At 49.6% G+C, this 15,864-nt stretch overlaps 1 protein-coding gene across 2 annotated transcripts in view; it reads right to left on the bottom strand.

Moving 5' to 3' along the window:
* The window catches only part of NBEA (neurobeachin), a 377,725-nt gene that overhangs the window by 211,085 nt on the left and 150,776 nt on the right, over positions 1-15,864 (bottom strand). For both annotated transcript variants that reach the window (XM_090258648.1, XM_090258647.1), the window contains exon 34: positions 10,761-10,822. In XM_090258648.1, coding sequence (XP_090114774.1) covers positions 10,761-10,822 — 62 coding nt within the window. The remainder of the gene's footprint in view (positions 1-10,760; positions 10,823-15,864) is intronic.

The following is a 15,864-nucleotide window of genomic DNA, read 5'->3' on the forward strand; positions in this document are numbered from 1 at the left end:
CCTCTCTGAGATGAGGTCACCCTGAGGACCCTCTGGGACTCTGACAGCGTGACCCATTCTCCCACAGGGTATTTCTGTAAGACTGAAAGTGTCACCTTATCAGTGGGCTACAAACGGGACTCAGGCACCAGGGGAGGCCATCACTATCTTCTTCTACATTTGGTTTTGTGTTCCTGCAAATATTTTTCTTTTTTTTTAATCCTCACTCCAGGACACACTTACTGGTTTTAGAGAGAGGGGGAGGGACGGGGGGGGAACGCTGACGTGACAGAGAGACACCCATCGGCTGCCTCCCGGACGCGCCCAGACAGGACTGAAGCCGCGCCCAGGCCTGTGCCCTGACGGGGCGCCGAGCCCGCACCTTTGGCTTTGCGGGACGACGCCCACCTGCTGAGCCGCACGGCCAGGGCTCGGGTGCTTCTTAAGTGAACACTATGGTATAACTGGGTCAAGAGTTCAAAAGGAATTCGGGAAACTAGCAAAAGGGGAGAATAAAAACTCCGTGACAAAAGCCACCGTGCGGAGCAGGTCTGGGCGCTTGTTTGCGGTGGCCCCTCAGGCAGAGCCGCGGGAGAGTGCGCACTGTGATTAACGTCCCCGCTCGCCACCAGTCCCCGCTCACACGCAGGCCCGGAGAACTTAGACAACGAGGCAAAGAAAAGAATCTGCTGTCGTTCCAACAAAGATAATCTCTGGGCAGTGACAGGATAAAAGGTATTTTAAAATCTTATCTACAGGTCATTCCAGAAAGCCTTCGGCCGTCTCAGCACGCACACACACACACACACACACGCACACACACACACGCTTCACCCCGAGGAAAAGGAACAGCCGGAAGGAGAGAGGGGGGTCACAGCAGGGCACCGGCTCCCTGACTTCACGGGGAAGCCGGGCTGGCTTTAAGGGCTGCAGAGAGCTGCAGCCCGTCCTGTCAGGACCGTTTAACCCTCCGACATGGGTGCCTAAAATCTCCTGCAGATGGAGGGCTTTCGCAGAGACCCGGGTATCGAGTTAAGGCTCCTTTGAAACGAAACACGATGAAGACAAATAGGTTCCAGAAGGACGACAATGAAAGGCCCCCGTTCCCTTCCCAGTCGCCTTCTGGTAGCGGACAGCCCAGCAGCAGCCTCAGGCCCAGGGCACAACGTGCTTCCCCCGCCAGCGGGCCCTCCCAGTCGGCTCGGGCCTGCTTCTCAGCCCCCCCGGCTGTGTATACAATTAAAAAAGCAATTTCGTGTCCTCAGAGACTCGATGCACCTCAAAACCTTTCAAAACACGGAAAATGTTTCAAGGTAAAAAGAGGAGTTGAACTGAGATCTCAGGACCCCTGGACCACTCCAGGAGCGACTGCTTTACTTCCGATAGCCTGAGGAGTGCGCGTCACTCACGGCCCCTGAAGGAAGACCACGTTCTGCAAACATCTTCAGAAGCAACGCGCATCCCATCTGGCACGCTCGTGGACGCTGCGCGGTAACTTAGGAAAGTCCACGGGCGCCAGAGCTGAAGCCAAAACACATCACGCAGAGAGAAACACGGGGGAGTGATGTTGCCAATACATGCAGAAAAAAGGTAAGAAGAACATATGCGAGTAACGAAAGCATCTTTTCTTTCATTTCCATGGGTTATTTTTGAGAACATCTCACGAAAAGCCTCATAGGAAAAATGGAATGTGAGAAATGGATAATCAATGACCCATTCAAAGAGATCCGTGACGCAAAGGGCGGCCACAGAAAAACCACTGGGAAATATGTAAGCGTGCCGGCCTGGTTGCTAAAAGAAAAGCTGGTGTGTCGTACCAAGTTAGATGAAAAAAGGACCCCCAGGATCCTAATAGATTACTAAATTATGTAGGTAAATTTAAATTTATTACATATATTCTTATGACTATATGTAAATACACATGTCCATGTGTTTGTATTTATAATGAAAAATAATCTAGGTGGTTTTACACAGAGCATTTTCTATACCGAAGAACATATATAAAACATAAGGATATTTATATGATATTTTGAGTCGTTGTGGATACTAACTTCCCTGCTGAGAAAAAAACTGCTACTGGAAATGATCAGAAAAAAAAATCAAGAAATGCTAACTTTCATTAAATAAGCAAACAGAAGAAATTTTCAGATTTTAAGATCTATTTGGGTAGAAAAACAGTAAAAGTTAGAATAGGGTTTTTTTTTAAATTAAATCTCAAGATTTGCGCCTCTTGAAATAAAAAGATAAAAAAATAAAAATAAATATGGAACGCTTAAAAAGTGTGTTTGTCATACCCAAACATGCAGCTTAAGATTTAATAATTATGTGGTTTTAAGTATGCTCAGTTTTAAAAATTAAAGTTTGGTCAAAGAAGAACTTTAAAACTGTTTAACAAACCAAAACCCCGCAGTGGCCTGTAATGAGTGAAGTACCAGGGACTGCCTTTCTCTGGTTTCTGTGGCTTATCATGACAAACATCACGTGCATTTGTTCCCAGAACATGTTTCTTAAGGGCTGAGCACACGTCACGCCACGGGCGGGGCCGCTGGTGTGCCTGAGTCAGGTGTCGCTGCTGGGGACGCGGTGTGTCTGCGGAACTCAGAGCACGTGTGTCAGAAGGGTGAAAGAAGACACAGTAAGACGTAACCCTGAAAAAAGCGCACCGCTAGCATCAAGAGCTCTAGCCTCATTCACCTCTGGCCCAGACGTGCTGGGCACTTCGCAGTCACTCTTCGGGAAGAATGTCCCTAAGGAACCTACAGGCACGACAGATATTTAACAGTTCTCCAGACCTGCAGACTCGCATTCCGTGACAACCACCTAGGCTTAAACTGTGTCACACAAAGTCCATCACGAAGCACACGGAGACAGATGTCCCCCCACACCGGTCAGAATGGCTGTCATCAGTAAACCCACACGCTGCAGGGCCGGCGAGGGTGTGGAGAGAAGGGGGCCCGCGTGCCTGTGGGTGGGGTCGTAAATGATACGGCCCGTTAGGAAAATAAGAAGGTTCCTCAAAAAACGAAAAACAGAACTACCTTAGGACCCAGAAATTCCACTTCTGGGTATTTATCTAAAGAAACCCAAACACAAATTTAAAACACTGTCCTGCACGTTACAGTCACTGCAGCGCTATTTGTCGGAGCCAAGCCAAGGATACAACTCACGTGCCGTCGGCAGAGGAGGGGACGGACGAGACGTGGCACGCGGGCACCGCGGAGCTCCGCCAGCCGTGAGGACGACCTCTGACCATCCGCGGCCACGTGGGTGCCCGTTGATGGGGCTGTGCTCAGCGAGAGGAGCCGGAGAGAGACAAACACCATATGACTGCCCTTACGTGTGGGATCCGAAGAACAAGACTCATAGGTACGGAGCAAAGGGATGGTCGCCAGGTGGGGGGGTGGGGGGCGCTCAGGGGCTGGTGACAACAGTGAGGGACTAAGAAGTACAGCTGGTGGTTACGGGGTGGTCACGGGGACGTAACGTCCGGCACAGGGGACGGAGTTGGTGATCCCGCTGGAGCGGTTTACGGTGCACGGTGCGTGCCGGACCGGCTGAGGGCCAGTTCCCAGACTACAGCAATGTCTCTCTGTGCACCTGAAATCAGTTATGGTTTTGTACGTAAACTGTAATTGGAAAATAGGTTAATTTTTAAAAGTGGGTGGTAGGGGAAGTGAGGAAAGCGGCTGAGTGGGCGACGGTGTGTGCTTTTCCTGCTTTTCTGTACATTTCAAGGGCCTTTTTTTGACAGTGAGCAGGTGTTTATTAAGTCAAACAAAAAATATGTTTTAAAAATTAAAATTTAAGCATTTTAGTATTGGTGGAGATTCATTCAGATCCAGAGAATTATAATTTAGTATAAAGGAAAGAACAGATCGCACAATTATGTGTAAGTATGAGCTCAACTGTTTTAAAAACTGCATGTAAACACGCACATAGGAAAAGTCACCGGTTGGAAGCACATGAAATGGCGATAGTCACCTCTAGTTACAATGTTAGAACCAACTTTCACTTGTCTCTTTGCATTTCTTATTTTTCAAAATGTCTAAGATTAATACTATACATAATCAGAAAACAATTCAATGACCAACTCAGAATTTAGGAAGCAAGCTATGTGCCCTCCGGCCCAGGATGCGAGCGGAGAAGAGCTGTCTCCCTCAGATGAGTCAGTCTACGGGCAGGGCCGCGTGCGTGCTGGGCCTCTGGCGGGAACTGTCTGCAGGGCATGCGTCTGTGTAATCAGTTATTCGCCTGAAACGGACCGACTACCATGCGCCGACACTAACTGGGACAGGACGGGAGCAGCACGTTGCACGGGGCTCGGGGGGCTTTGCCGCCCGCTGGGCTGCACCCCCAAACCAGACTGGCAGCAGTGACCTGGGTCTGCGCCTCGGCAGGATGATGAGTTACTCTGGGCCACTTCCCCGCGTTGCCGCGTAAGGACAGGAGGACCGTCCAGTGCTAAGTCCTGAACGCTGAGACTGCTGGGCTCCCGGGCCCGAAGCACAGTCGGGTACAGGTACCGTCAGCGTCCCACGTGGGCTCAGGAAGAACCATGAGGCGGGAGGTGGGGGAGCCGGTGGAGGAGCACTCGTTTGGCAGAGCAGCTTAGGGACCAACATACTTAACACAGTGCAAGAACCCCGGACACACAGCTGACCTTGGCCTGAAGGCCTGCGGCTTCCGGGGCCCCGGAACGGCGACTTTTTCTCCGGACCACATTAGAATTTTAAAAGCACAGGTTTGCAGCGATGGAGGGAAGGGCTGTGCTGAGCCACGGGTGTCCACAAGCACTTGAGACGGGGCTGCTAGGGACCGATACACGTTCTAAGTGTAAAACATACACCTGCTGGAAAGCATTAATGCAGAAAAGGGGATGCAAAGTATCTCATTAACAAGTTTTTATAATGATCGCACATTGATATTATATTTAGGTTACGTAAACTTATTAAAATTAATAATCTCATCTGCTTTTTAAGCCTTGTAAATGTGGTTATTATAGAATTTTAAATATCTGGGTCACCTATTTTTACTAGATAGCGTGGCTTGACAGTGTCGGTCAGAAGAAGCACTTTGTGGACTATTGCTGCTCTAACAGCAATTCCTGCTTATATTACTAATAAAAGAAATAATTTTGCATTTGTGTGCAGAAATATAGTTTGAAAGGTCACACGTTAAGTGATTATTACTCATAAGCACTAAAAGCTTTGGTAAATGGAATTTCTGTGTAACCGGATAACAGTAAGAACCGTCCTCCTTTTAATACCCAGGAACTGCTGTGCATCAGAAACGCTCCCGCGCGTCGGTGCTCACGTGATATTAAACAGGGGCGCTGACGCCACCCGACAGGACAAGTCTCTCTGACAAATGGCGCCGGGAAACCGGACACATACACGCACAGGAACAACGGTGTGTCCCTGCTACACGCCATACATAAAATCAACTCAATGTGGGTCAGAAACCTTAACTGAGGAGCTAAGACGATAAAACTATGAGAGAAAATATAGTGGGGAATCTCCATGAGCTTGGACTTGGCCAGAATTAATCAATAGGATTCCAAAGCACAGGCAAGAACATCAACAAAAGTAGATAAATCGGGCATTATTAAAATTAAAAACTTTGTGCATCAAAGAACACTCTCAAGAGAATGAAAATATCTCAGATAATGGGAGACAATCTCTTCCTATCATAGACTCGATAAGGGTTTAATATCCAGAATAAATAAAAAGTCATGTACGACGTAACAATAAAAGCACCCAACTTAAGAAATGGGAGAGAACTTGGACCGTTGTCCAAAGAACACATACACGTGACCGGCGGGTCAATTAGAAATGCATCCTCAGTCACCAGGGGGATGCAAGTGACAGCCACAGGATACCGCGTCACGCCTGTGGGGATGACTCAGATGAACACCACCACCAAGTTCAAACAAAGAGAAGAGACAGAAAGAGCTAAGTGCTGAAGAGGACATGAAATCATGGAACAGCTGTCCCTGCCTCAGGAAAACGTAAAACGGAGCGACCGCTGTGGAAACCCAGTGGGAAATTCCTTGAAACGTTAAACATATAATTAGCGTTAGCCTCGGCACTTCCACTCCTTGGCATAGGCCTGAGCGAATTGAAAACGAAGACTCGAACACACCGTGTCGGCCAGTGTTAACAGCGGCACTGTTCACGGTACCAAAAGGCAGAAAGAGCCCCAGTGCCCACCAAGACTCCCGAGGAAATAAGACGCAGCGCTCTACAGAGAAAGGAATGGCATTGTGAGGCACGTCACACGAATCAGCCTTGAAACACTGCGTCAGGAACCGTGAACCAGACACAAAGGACGAGGACTGCAGGCGTTCTCTAAGACCAAATACTGAGAACAGGCGAATCACAGGGAAACCGCAGGTCAGAGAGACCCCCGAGTCTCGGGAGAGCCCGGGGAGTGGGTTGCTGCTCCGTGGGGGAGCTTCGGTTTGGGGTATTGAAGTGTTTGTGAAATCAATGATGACAATGGGGACACAGCACAGTGGACGTAATGAGTGCCTCTGAATTGTACATGTAAAAATGGTTAAAATGGCACATCTTATGGTTTATATATATATATTTTAGCACAGCTACAAAAATGAATCAAATCATATTGCTACCATTTTTACTCTTTATTAATTTCAAATTAAGCTACATAACGGGCAACTGTTTAGATGAACACTAGACTCCTTATGAAATAGAAGAAGAGATCAATAAATTTTTAGTAACCATCTCAATGCTAAAAAGGGTCACAAATTAAATAACTAAATTCAATGTAACTTCATTGGAATAACATTTCCTTCCAACGATGCTTCAAAAAAATCTAGTCCGCCCCCAGCTTTGCTACGTCCATAATCTCGTTATTCACCCAAACCCTTTCAATACCACGTGTTCATGAGTGAACATTCTTCAGCGGCCTCCCAGTCCCCTTATCTGTGCCTCTGGGCCTCAGTCTTAGATTTATTACAGGCTGACTCTGGGCTCTATACCATCCGACCGAGCTGCAGCATATTGAAGAAAACTGAAAAATTTAAATGTTCAAAGGCCCAACCGCTTGAAAACGGCAGATTGCGCTTCAGCTGTGGTTCTTTTTTAAGTGCTGGGTTATGGCCCTGATCACATCAGTGAAGTCACTAAAATCCTCTTTTAGTTAAGTTTATAAAGTATGTAGAAAAGAAGAAAGGCAAACCAAACCACAAGATAATTCACGTTAGTAACTCCATCCACAGACCCTAGGGGGGACTTGCAGGGCTGGCTTCTACTTTGTGTCCCTTCCCCACGTTGGGGGTTTAATGAGAATAGAAATGATTTATTAAGCCTATATTTGTTTAATCAGTGCTTCAAGACAGCAAGTACTTCAATGCTGAGGGGTGTTACTTCTTACATAAAAGTTTCTCGATTTATAAAACGTTTTCCATTGACAGATAAGGCACAGAAAAATGCTAGTGACATCTGCTACGCTTTACTTAGGAAAACGCCAAGAAGCCCTATGGGATAAGATGACTCCATTTTCCCCGCAGTACTTCTGATGGAGACTTCCTAAAAAAGATCTGGAAATAATTAGAAACTATTACAGGACCGAAAAAAGTCTCCCTGAAAACTAAATCTGCTATTCATCAAAGAACAGGACACACTCGGGCGGAGGCAGTGGTCAGCCGCGGCGCAGCGGCGGGGGCTGGGAAGGCTGCGGGCTCGGAGGGGACAGCGCCGGCCCCGCGGCAGGCCCACGGGCTCTGCGGGACACGCTGCGCAGGGATAACGCCGCACGGGCTTTGTCAAAATGATACAGGGGGCTTCTTTTACTTTAGGTCGTTCCACTTCCTTTGGACAGAAAACCACTTTTCAAAAAAACAAAGAGGTGCTAAGTGCAACTTTAGTACAAACGGAGAGAGAAGAAGGACGACTAGGCCCTTTCACGCCATCAATGCCGCATGGAAAAGCGGAATATCCAGAATGCAGAGAGAAGCGCTTTGGGTCATTGTGGAAAAGTAAAGGCAGCGTAATGACAACGCTAACAGCTCCTTAAAACGTACGGGGTGCTTTCTGCGGAGACCCAAAGCTCCGCGGCGGCGGGGGCTGGCCGGCCCCTGGGGGCTGGGGAGGCCGAGCCCACGAGCTCAGCTGCCCCCGACAAGGACCTTCGGACGCTCGTAACGTGGTCTCATGTAAACTTAGACCATATTTTGCACGCAAAGCACCGGCAAGAGTAAGTTTAATCAGGAGCTCAGATAAGAAAGAAAGTTAATCTCCTTAATGATGATAGTAGCTAACATGAAATTTCCCACATAAAAGGCGTAAGAAAATGAGAGCATTTACTGCGTTACAGCAAACGGGAGGCCAACGAACGCTGCCAGGCGGGCGCACCTCCCTTCGCTTCGTGTCCCTCCGCTGCCTCCTCTCTACAAGCAAAACGCACCCTGCGCTGCTTTATCTACACTTGGAAATCAGAAAAGCACATTTTAAGGAAATAAATAAACTGGAATATTCCATTTGCCCTGAAAACTTACTGTAACGAAGAATTAAATCACAGTGTGGATAATAACTCAGTTGTAATTCCCACTGTAAAAATTATATCTATTATGTATATAATCGATCTAGTTAGTGCATCGCGATAGCATTCAGTCAGATTTTCACCTATTTTGTTATTAGTAACAACTGCTCATCATAACAGCATGGAGGTAATACTACTGAAAACCATAAATAAAAGCTGACAGTAAAATGAAACAAGAAGACAACTTGGGACTCGCAGGCCAGAACTGGCGGCCCCGGGGGCCAGCCCCTCTGCGGAGGAGGTGAGCCGAGGCCTGGAGCCGAGAGCCCAGCCCCGGGGAGCGCGGGGCCCCGCCCGCTCCCCCCCGCCCCCCCCCCCACTCCCCCCGCAGTGCTGCCTCCATTTAGTCTGCTCAGCACAGGCCTGCTCCTGCTACGGACGGCCTGCTAATGGCTGAAACATGATATACTACATCGCCTCCGATCTAAGTGGTGCAGGACACGGGTGGGTTATTTTTAGAAACTTTGGAGACATGTCCATTTTTTTGTGCCCTTAAAACCAAGGGCTTATACATCCATGGAACAATCGATACCCTACAGAGATGGTTTTATGAGCTAATTTCAAAGTAGAATATAAGCTCCGCCCACTGGAATTAGAATAAGCGAGATGGCTCATTTGCTTCTTTAAAAATATTTTGTGAAAAGCGGCTGTGGAACAGACAATAACTCAACCGGAGCATTGTTTGTAACAAACATACATTTTAAGTATATTTATGAGGCATATTTAATCAATGAACCCCTCGAAATTTTTAAATGCACGCTGAATTATTTAAAAAACGCAACTTAAGAACCAACGGAGAGCCGGGTTTATAATTGCTTTGCTGAGACCCTGCAAATGCACTCACTGCACAGAGAGGGCTTGAATTTCTCCCTCTTCCTCTCAATCAATATCTGAGGCAAAGTTTCCTCTCCAGGGCCCTTAATGGCAGGAATTCCTGGAGCCAGCAAATGAGTCATGTTGAACCTACGATTAGAGGATGCGCCCATCAGACACCCGAGCCGAACGCTCCGCTCCCCACTGCTCCTCTGAACGGCAGCAAAACCCGGCGGGAAGCAAAGGAGAAGTCAAGCTATTTTTTTCAAAACGGGATTTTTAAAAAATGTGCATCCTTAAGATCCTAAAAGTTCCGGCCAGAGTTCTCAGAATGTCTCTTGAACTCAGGACTCCGATATGAGGGGACAATTTCCCGACGCCTTGCAGATGAACTTGTGCGGGGATGCTGTCTCCTTGGACGTCTTACTAACACCCTTCCGGCTGAAGAGGGGGAGATGGACCCAGCGATTCCCCTATGAGCAGAGTCTGGAAGACAGTGAACCTGAAGACTGGAAATCAATAGGTAAGTTCTTGGTTGTTTTGCTTTTGCTGATGGTTTAATGGGCCTACTGAAGACATGTTGTTTTGTACTTGGGAGTCGGTCAGCCGTTGGGCAGGGCTCAGGTCAGTAACCAGAAACAGTTTCAAGGCGTTTTCCTTTCGATGAACATTCACAACCCCTTTTTTCATTCTCATATCACACAATATTGATACTCAAAATCAGAATCAATGGGAGATGTGAAAGCTGTGAGAGGAAAGACCATGGGTCCTTATTTTATTGTCAGAAAAATGTAGTGTGTGTGTGTGTGTGTGTAGTTTTCTTGTAACTGTTAAAAAATAATATCCAACAATGACAATTCTAATTTTAATTCTGATTACTAAATAGGATGAGTAGGTTTTTAGAATTTATACTGAAATATACAAATTGCATTAAAAAAAAAAAAAAAAAAACCCAGGAAGGCATCTTATCAAAGGCCACTCACTAATGAGCTCTATTTTATACTTTAGCTATTGCATGAAAAGAAAAACCACAAAACACGTAGTTTTCCTGATCTCTAACCTAACAGAGAATAACTGGGTAATTAACGACGAACGTTAAAGTGATACATTCTGTTGTATCATCTTGGAAAGGTGGGGTATGAGAAGGGCATCAGAAGCCCAATAACAAACCGTGCACATGGATACAGTCCGAGGGGACAAGACCAGGGACAGAGAAGGCTGGGGAGGGCGGAGGGAGGGGAGCCACGGGGAGCGGAAGCGGGGGAGGGGGGCGAGCTCTGCCCACAGTGAGGTCACCGCGCAGAAGCGCGTCCCCGCCCCCGGCGGGCAGGGCCCAGGGGCTGCCAGCATGCACACACGCGCCCCCCACCCCAGCCCCGCGTGTCCGCGTCCGCGGCGTGGCGTACCTGCGAGCACAGCAGCATGACGAGCTCCACCACGGACGTGCTGGACTTCATGCAGACCAGGCCTGCGCAGAGAGAGGGCACACGTGAGACAGGGCCGGCCGCCGGGGTCCCCGCGCGCGCCCCGCAGCGCTGTCACCGCAGGACTCAGAAAACATTCAGACACTCGGGATGCGAAAACCCCGGACGCGGCCTCCCTGCCCGGGTCGGTTACGCGGGGGGGCAGGTGTCCCGCCCCCACAGCCGGGAGCTGCTTCCAGGCCCGAAAGGCAGGCAGACCTGCTTCTCCTACCCCGACCCTGGTTACGGCTTCTGCCCCAAAGCCAGGGCAGTGATGGCTGAAGGCTTGTCTAAATCTCCTTCCAAAGGAGAAAATTAAAATAGCTTGTCAGTTGTTAAATAATTGTAAGTACATTGGAAGCAGAACCTCACACAGTGAACCGCTGAGCAGTGCTTACGAAGCCTCCCAGTGCGCTGCTCCCCAAGTCTCTGAGCCGACCCCAGGGCAACAAGAATTAAGGGCACCAGTATTTACGCAACACTGGCTGCCGGTCACCGACCACTTACAAGGCGCCGGGCCCTGTGTGTTAGGCTGCTTATGAGCAAGGTCCCCTCTAATTTTCATTTCTATTCTGTGACATGCTATTTTTTCCTGTTCTAAAGATAACAAAATATTATTCCTATAAACAGTTTAAACATTAATTAGCCACCAAGACCTTCTTCAGTCAAAGGGATCATGGCCTCATGACATCTGCGGAAGGGGCCCGGGGTGGGCACCCAGGGCCAACACGGAGAAAGACTAACCAGAAGCAGCCGCGCCTCTGGGGGCCAGCACGTCAATCATGGTGTCTGCCAATTCAAACGCACTTTTAAAAGTTTGTCACTGTCTTTAAAATTAACGTAATAGACTTGGCTTTTCTGTTCACCCGAGGACAAATGTAACCAGCAAAAGCTTTGTAGGGTGCGGAGCGCCCCTGGCTTACATCGGAGGCTGAACGGGGAGCTGTTGTTTTCTTAAGGTGGTTTCGGCAAACAGCCCCGGCTGTGCGTGTGCGGCAGGTGCTGGACAGACACCCGCTGTCCCCCTCTGCTAACGGCCCTCTCCTCGTCGTCCGGACACACAGAACAGGCTGCCCAAAGCCACCGGGACTCCCCGCATCCCAGCTCTGGGCAGACAGCTCACTGATGCGATCAGAGGCGCGTGGGAAAGCTCACTGCAGAGACGGTCGCTGTAACTGGTCAGCGACTCTCACGCTCAGGAGCTAGAGCCCGAGGGAGAGACGGGACAGTCTCACCTGCTGGCTACTCAACCGTGTGAGACTCGGACACAGAAAACCCGAGTGAAAGGCCGAAGGACCGCGCATAGCAGAGGATCACAATGGATACAATCTGTATCGACTGAGCTTTTCCACTGTGAGGCTCTGTAAACCTGATTAGATTACAGCCACCGGAAGTGACATGTAAAGACTCATTCACCACATGTTCTGTGCAGGAGGTTTTTAAACACATACCAACCTGAAGTAAAAAGTAGAAAAAACATGCAATTACATTCATTTCTCACGCGCTAATATTTCAAATGAACATCCAAAAAACCCAATGTAACAAGAACAGCCCTGATGTTTACAAATGCTATCCTTCTAGCATAAGGAAAGTATAAACGAATGCTCCATCCATTCTTTGCTCAGAGAAAACGGCAGCAAATGGAGAGAGAAGCTGCCGTTCACATCTGTGCCCTCAGCGCGTTGGGAAAGGCCACGGGTTTCACTCCACGGCCCTTGGCAGCTGTACTAACATGTCTGTCTACTGAGTTTCAAACAACATGAACTCAGGGCATCTCTTAGAAAAAAACCAAAAATCAACCCCCCCAAAAAACCCTAACCTTGACAATGAGAATACAGCACAGGCAATCTGGGAAGACTTACCATCCTTCAAAACTTACACAGTCACTTTGGTTGAAACTATTTATAAACGTTAACAAAAGTTTTATTAAAACAAACAAGTAAACTCTAATTTTTTTTTTTAGAGATACTGAAAATACAGCATTGGCTGATGGCACTCTATCACCGTACTCTTTCTAAATAAGAGCACCCACATTTGAAAACTTAAGATGTAATTATGTAAGTGGTTTTGTATAGTTTTAATCATAAGCTCGAGGCAGCGAGATCCGCCGAAGGGCGCTGTGAGTAACTGGGGCTGCGCATGGATGAGGCAGATACTTCACAAAGGCATGTCGCACACAGGTTGAGTCTTTCGTTTTGACTCTGGCAAGAATTTCATAACTGAATTACTCATGATATTCCCTCATATGTGCCAAGCCGAGGGCTTGCATCAGAAGTTGAGAAGAACGCATGAGACGTTATCCGTGCCTTCCCACACGTTCTGTATGTTACCTCAGCCTAAGATTACGGGATATGTACACAGAGCCTGTTATTTACAATCCCTTTCACATACGCCGCCACAGGCGACGCTCTTAGCTCGGAACTAGTCGTCACTAACTGACGTGACAGAGGAGCGACGAGGTTCAGTTACTAGCGCAGCGTGTCTGCTCCAGCACGTGGCACAGCGGGCCCCGAGCTCAGGGTTTGCTGCCGAGCTCCTCACACCATTTGGCACTAACGGCGGGCAAACGCGGGACTGAGGAAGGTCACAGCGCCTGATGCCAGCCTGGAGGACTTCCTGACAGTTTCCTTGGAGGAAGGAGTATCTGTCCGTCAGACACGGGGATGAAAAGCCCCATCGGGACAGAGGGAGCAGGGAACAAACACGCCTGGAAGACCTTATTGCTTGAGGGATGGGCGAGTTAGAGTTTAGGGGGTGCCTGCAAGTGGGGTGGGAGGGCGGGGGTCCGGTTCGAAGGCAGACAAAGACGGAAGGGAATGATGTTTCTGAAAGTGAAAGAGGAAGGACTCAGAGCAAGTTACTCATGGGGCAGAGGACACTGGCCTCACTGGCCCGGGATGAGTGTCCTGCCTCGTCCACCAAGAAGTGCCCCCGAAAGGACCCATTTTCGCCAGCAAATGCACACTCCCAGAGTGACTGTTCTGGTGACGGACACTAGCTCAGTTCCACACCATCTAGGCCACCAGGGCCCATGCAGCGCAGACGAGACCCGCGGGCAGGCCGGGGAGGTGGGCACGGGGCGGGGCGGGAGGGGCCGCGTGGTTCGCGGCGAGGGCACCTGACGACGAGCCGCCGTCAAAGGTGCGGTCGGCTCACTGAGTGGCCGAGGCGCAGCGCTGGGGACGGTTCATCAGGCAGGCGACCTTCAGGTGGCCCCGGTCCAGACAAGATGACCAAGGGGCAGGCCAAGGGCTCGCCCCCCAGAACCCTGGCAGTTCTCTGGGGTTAGAGGTCGCCGTCATGTTCAGAGCTACCCCACCGTCGCCGTGAAAATACAAACAAAACGAGGCCGTGGTGGTGAAGTGGGTGTGGAGCGGGGCCTCCGCACGCAGCTGTGTCTTCAATGCCAAGGTCACTGAAAGGCACACAGGGCTCTTAGCACGCAGAGGCCTCCCCGTCCCAGGTGGCCTGCGGTGGGGTCACATGTCACCGGCCCCCAGGGGGCACAGGTGCAGGACCCTGACGCCCGTCCCAGGAGGCCCCCAGATGGCACAGCTGTGAAGCGCAGGAAAAAGGGAAGGGCATCTCTGAAACGAGGAAGGGCCGGGACTGTGGCCTTGGACTGGGACAGAGCGGAACTGATCTGAACAGAGAAGGGAGGGGGAGAAGGCCCCTTGAGGGGAAAGAGATGTCAGGGGTGGAGAGGAACAGCAGGCGAAATGGGGATGGAATGTTTGGGGGGTGCAGACGTGGAGCCGGGTGGGGGGAAATGGAGACAGAGGGGACAGGAAGCGCAGAGGGCTTGTTTTCCTGCTGGCGACAGGGGCTGCTGGGGACCCGGAGCAGGGGCAGCGCAGCCCGTGCGTCCTGGAAGGTCCCCTCCGGCCGGGGCACGGGACAGGCCTGCAGCTGCCCCGCCGTCCCAGACAGCCCAGGGCAGAGCGGCAGGGCGGACACACCTCTGCCCCGAGACAACACACGGCTGTCGCCGCAGCCTGGGGGGGTGAAGGGCGGGTCCTGCCCCCGAGAGAGACGCACGGGGCCGAGGGTCTGCGGACGGGCGGTGCCGGGCTTACCGCGGCACCAGAGGGGAAGTGCAGGCAGGCGAGGACCCTCGGTTTTGAGTTTAGGACGGTTTGGCAGGCACTGGTGCGCTGCGCCTCCGACGAGCCAGGTGTAAGTAAGTCACGCGGGGACCATCGGGTGAGGAAAATACAACCGTGCGGTTTTGGTGAGAGACCCACTACAGGGTCACCGGGACTCAGCTCACCAGCACAGTGTTAAGATCCAGTCTTTCTATTTCTCCTCATAATAAAATAGGACTATTCTGATCACTGGAATTTTAAAAGTCAAGGCTTCCCTGGAGGAAACAGTTCAAGTCATGTCATTGTAGGAAGAAACGATGCCTGAGAACTGGGGGCTCGGAAGGGTATTTCGCCTGCGCACGCCGCTCCGTTTGCTGTGTGTCGGCGCCGCGCAGCCGGCAGCGGCTCTGGAAGCCCTGTCCCCTGCCACCTGCTCACTGTGCGGGGAGCGCGCTGAGACCCAGCGCCAACTACGAAGGGCACATCTTCTGAGGCTTCTGGGCTCTGATGCCTTTACCACCCTTTTATGTTTATTGGAAACATGCAATTGATTCTTCTGTTTCCTCACCGTGATATGCTCCTGTCTAAAAAATTTATTTTCAGTATTAGCTTTTAAGTCATCTGAATTTTAAGGTCAAAAACTTAAAATCAGCAAACAAAGGGAATCGTTTGGCTTTCTAATTTAAAACCAAAATCCCAAACCAAACACAAAAAGTCAATATTAAATACCCTTTAAAACAACAATGGCTTACATTTTTATGATTGCTGCGATTCCTTCTATATAACATGGCTTCCTCCTGCTTTGACTGGACACTCTAAGATTTACCTACTGTTCTCTTGGAGGTTTTACTTTAACTTAAAATTACATTACAAATGGAAACAGTTGTAATAATATCTTAAAGAAACAAAAATGACATTAATTTCAGTTAATAAGAAAAAGCTTTCTAAGGGTAATTAAACCA

Source organism: Furipterus horrens, unplaced genomic scaffold (genome assembly GCF_987537825.1).
Source record: "Furipterus horrens unplaced genomic scaffold, mFurHor1.1.pri manual_scaffold_12, whole genome shotgun sequence".
Classification (NCBI taxonomy): Eukaryota; Metazoa; Chordata; class Mammalia; order Chiroptera; family Furipteridae; genus Furipterus; species Furipterus horrens.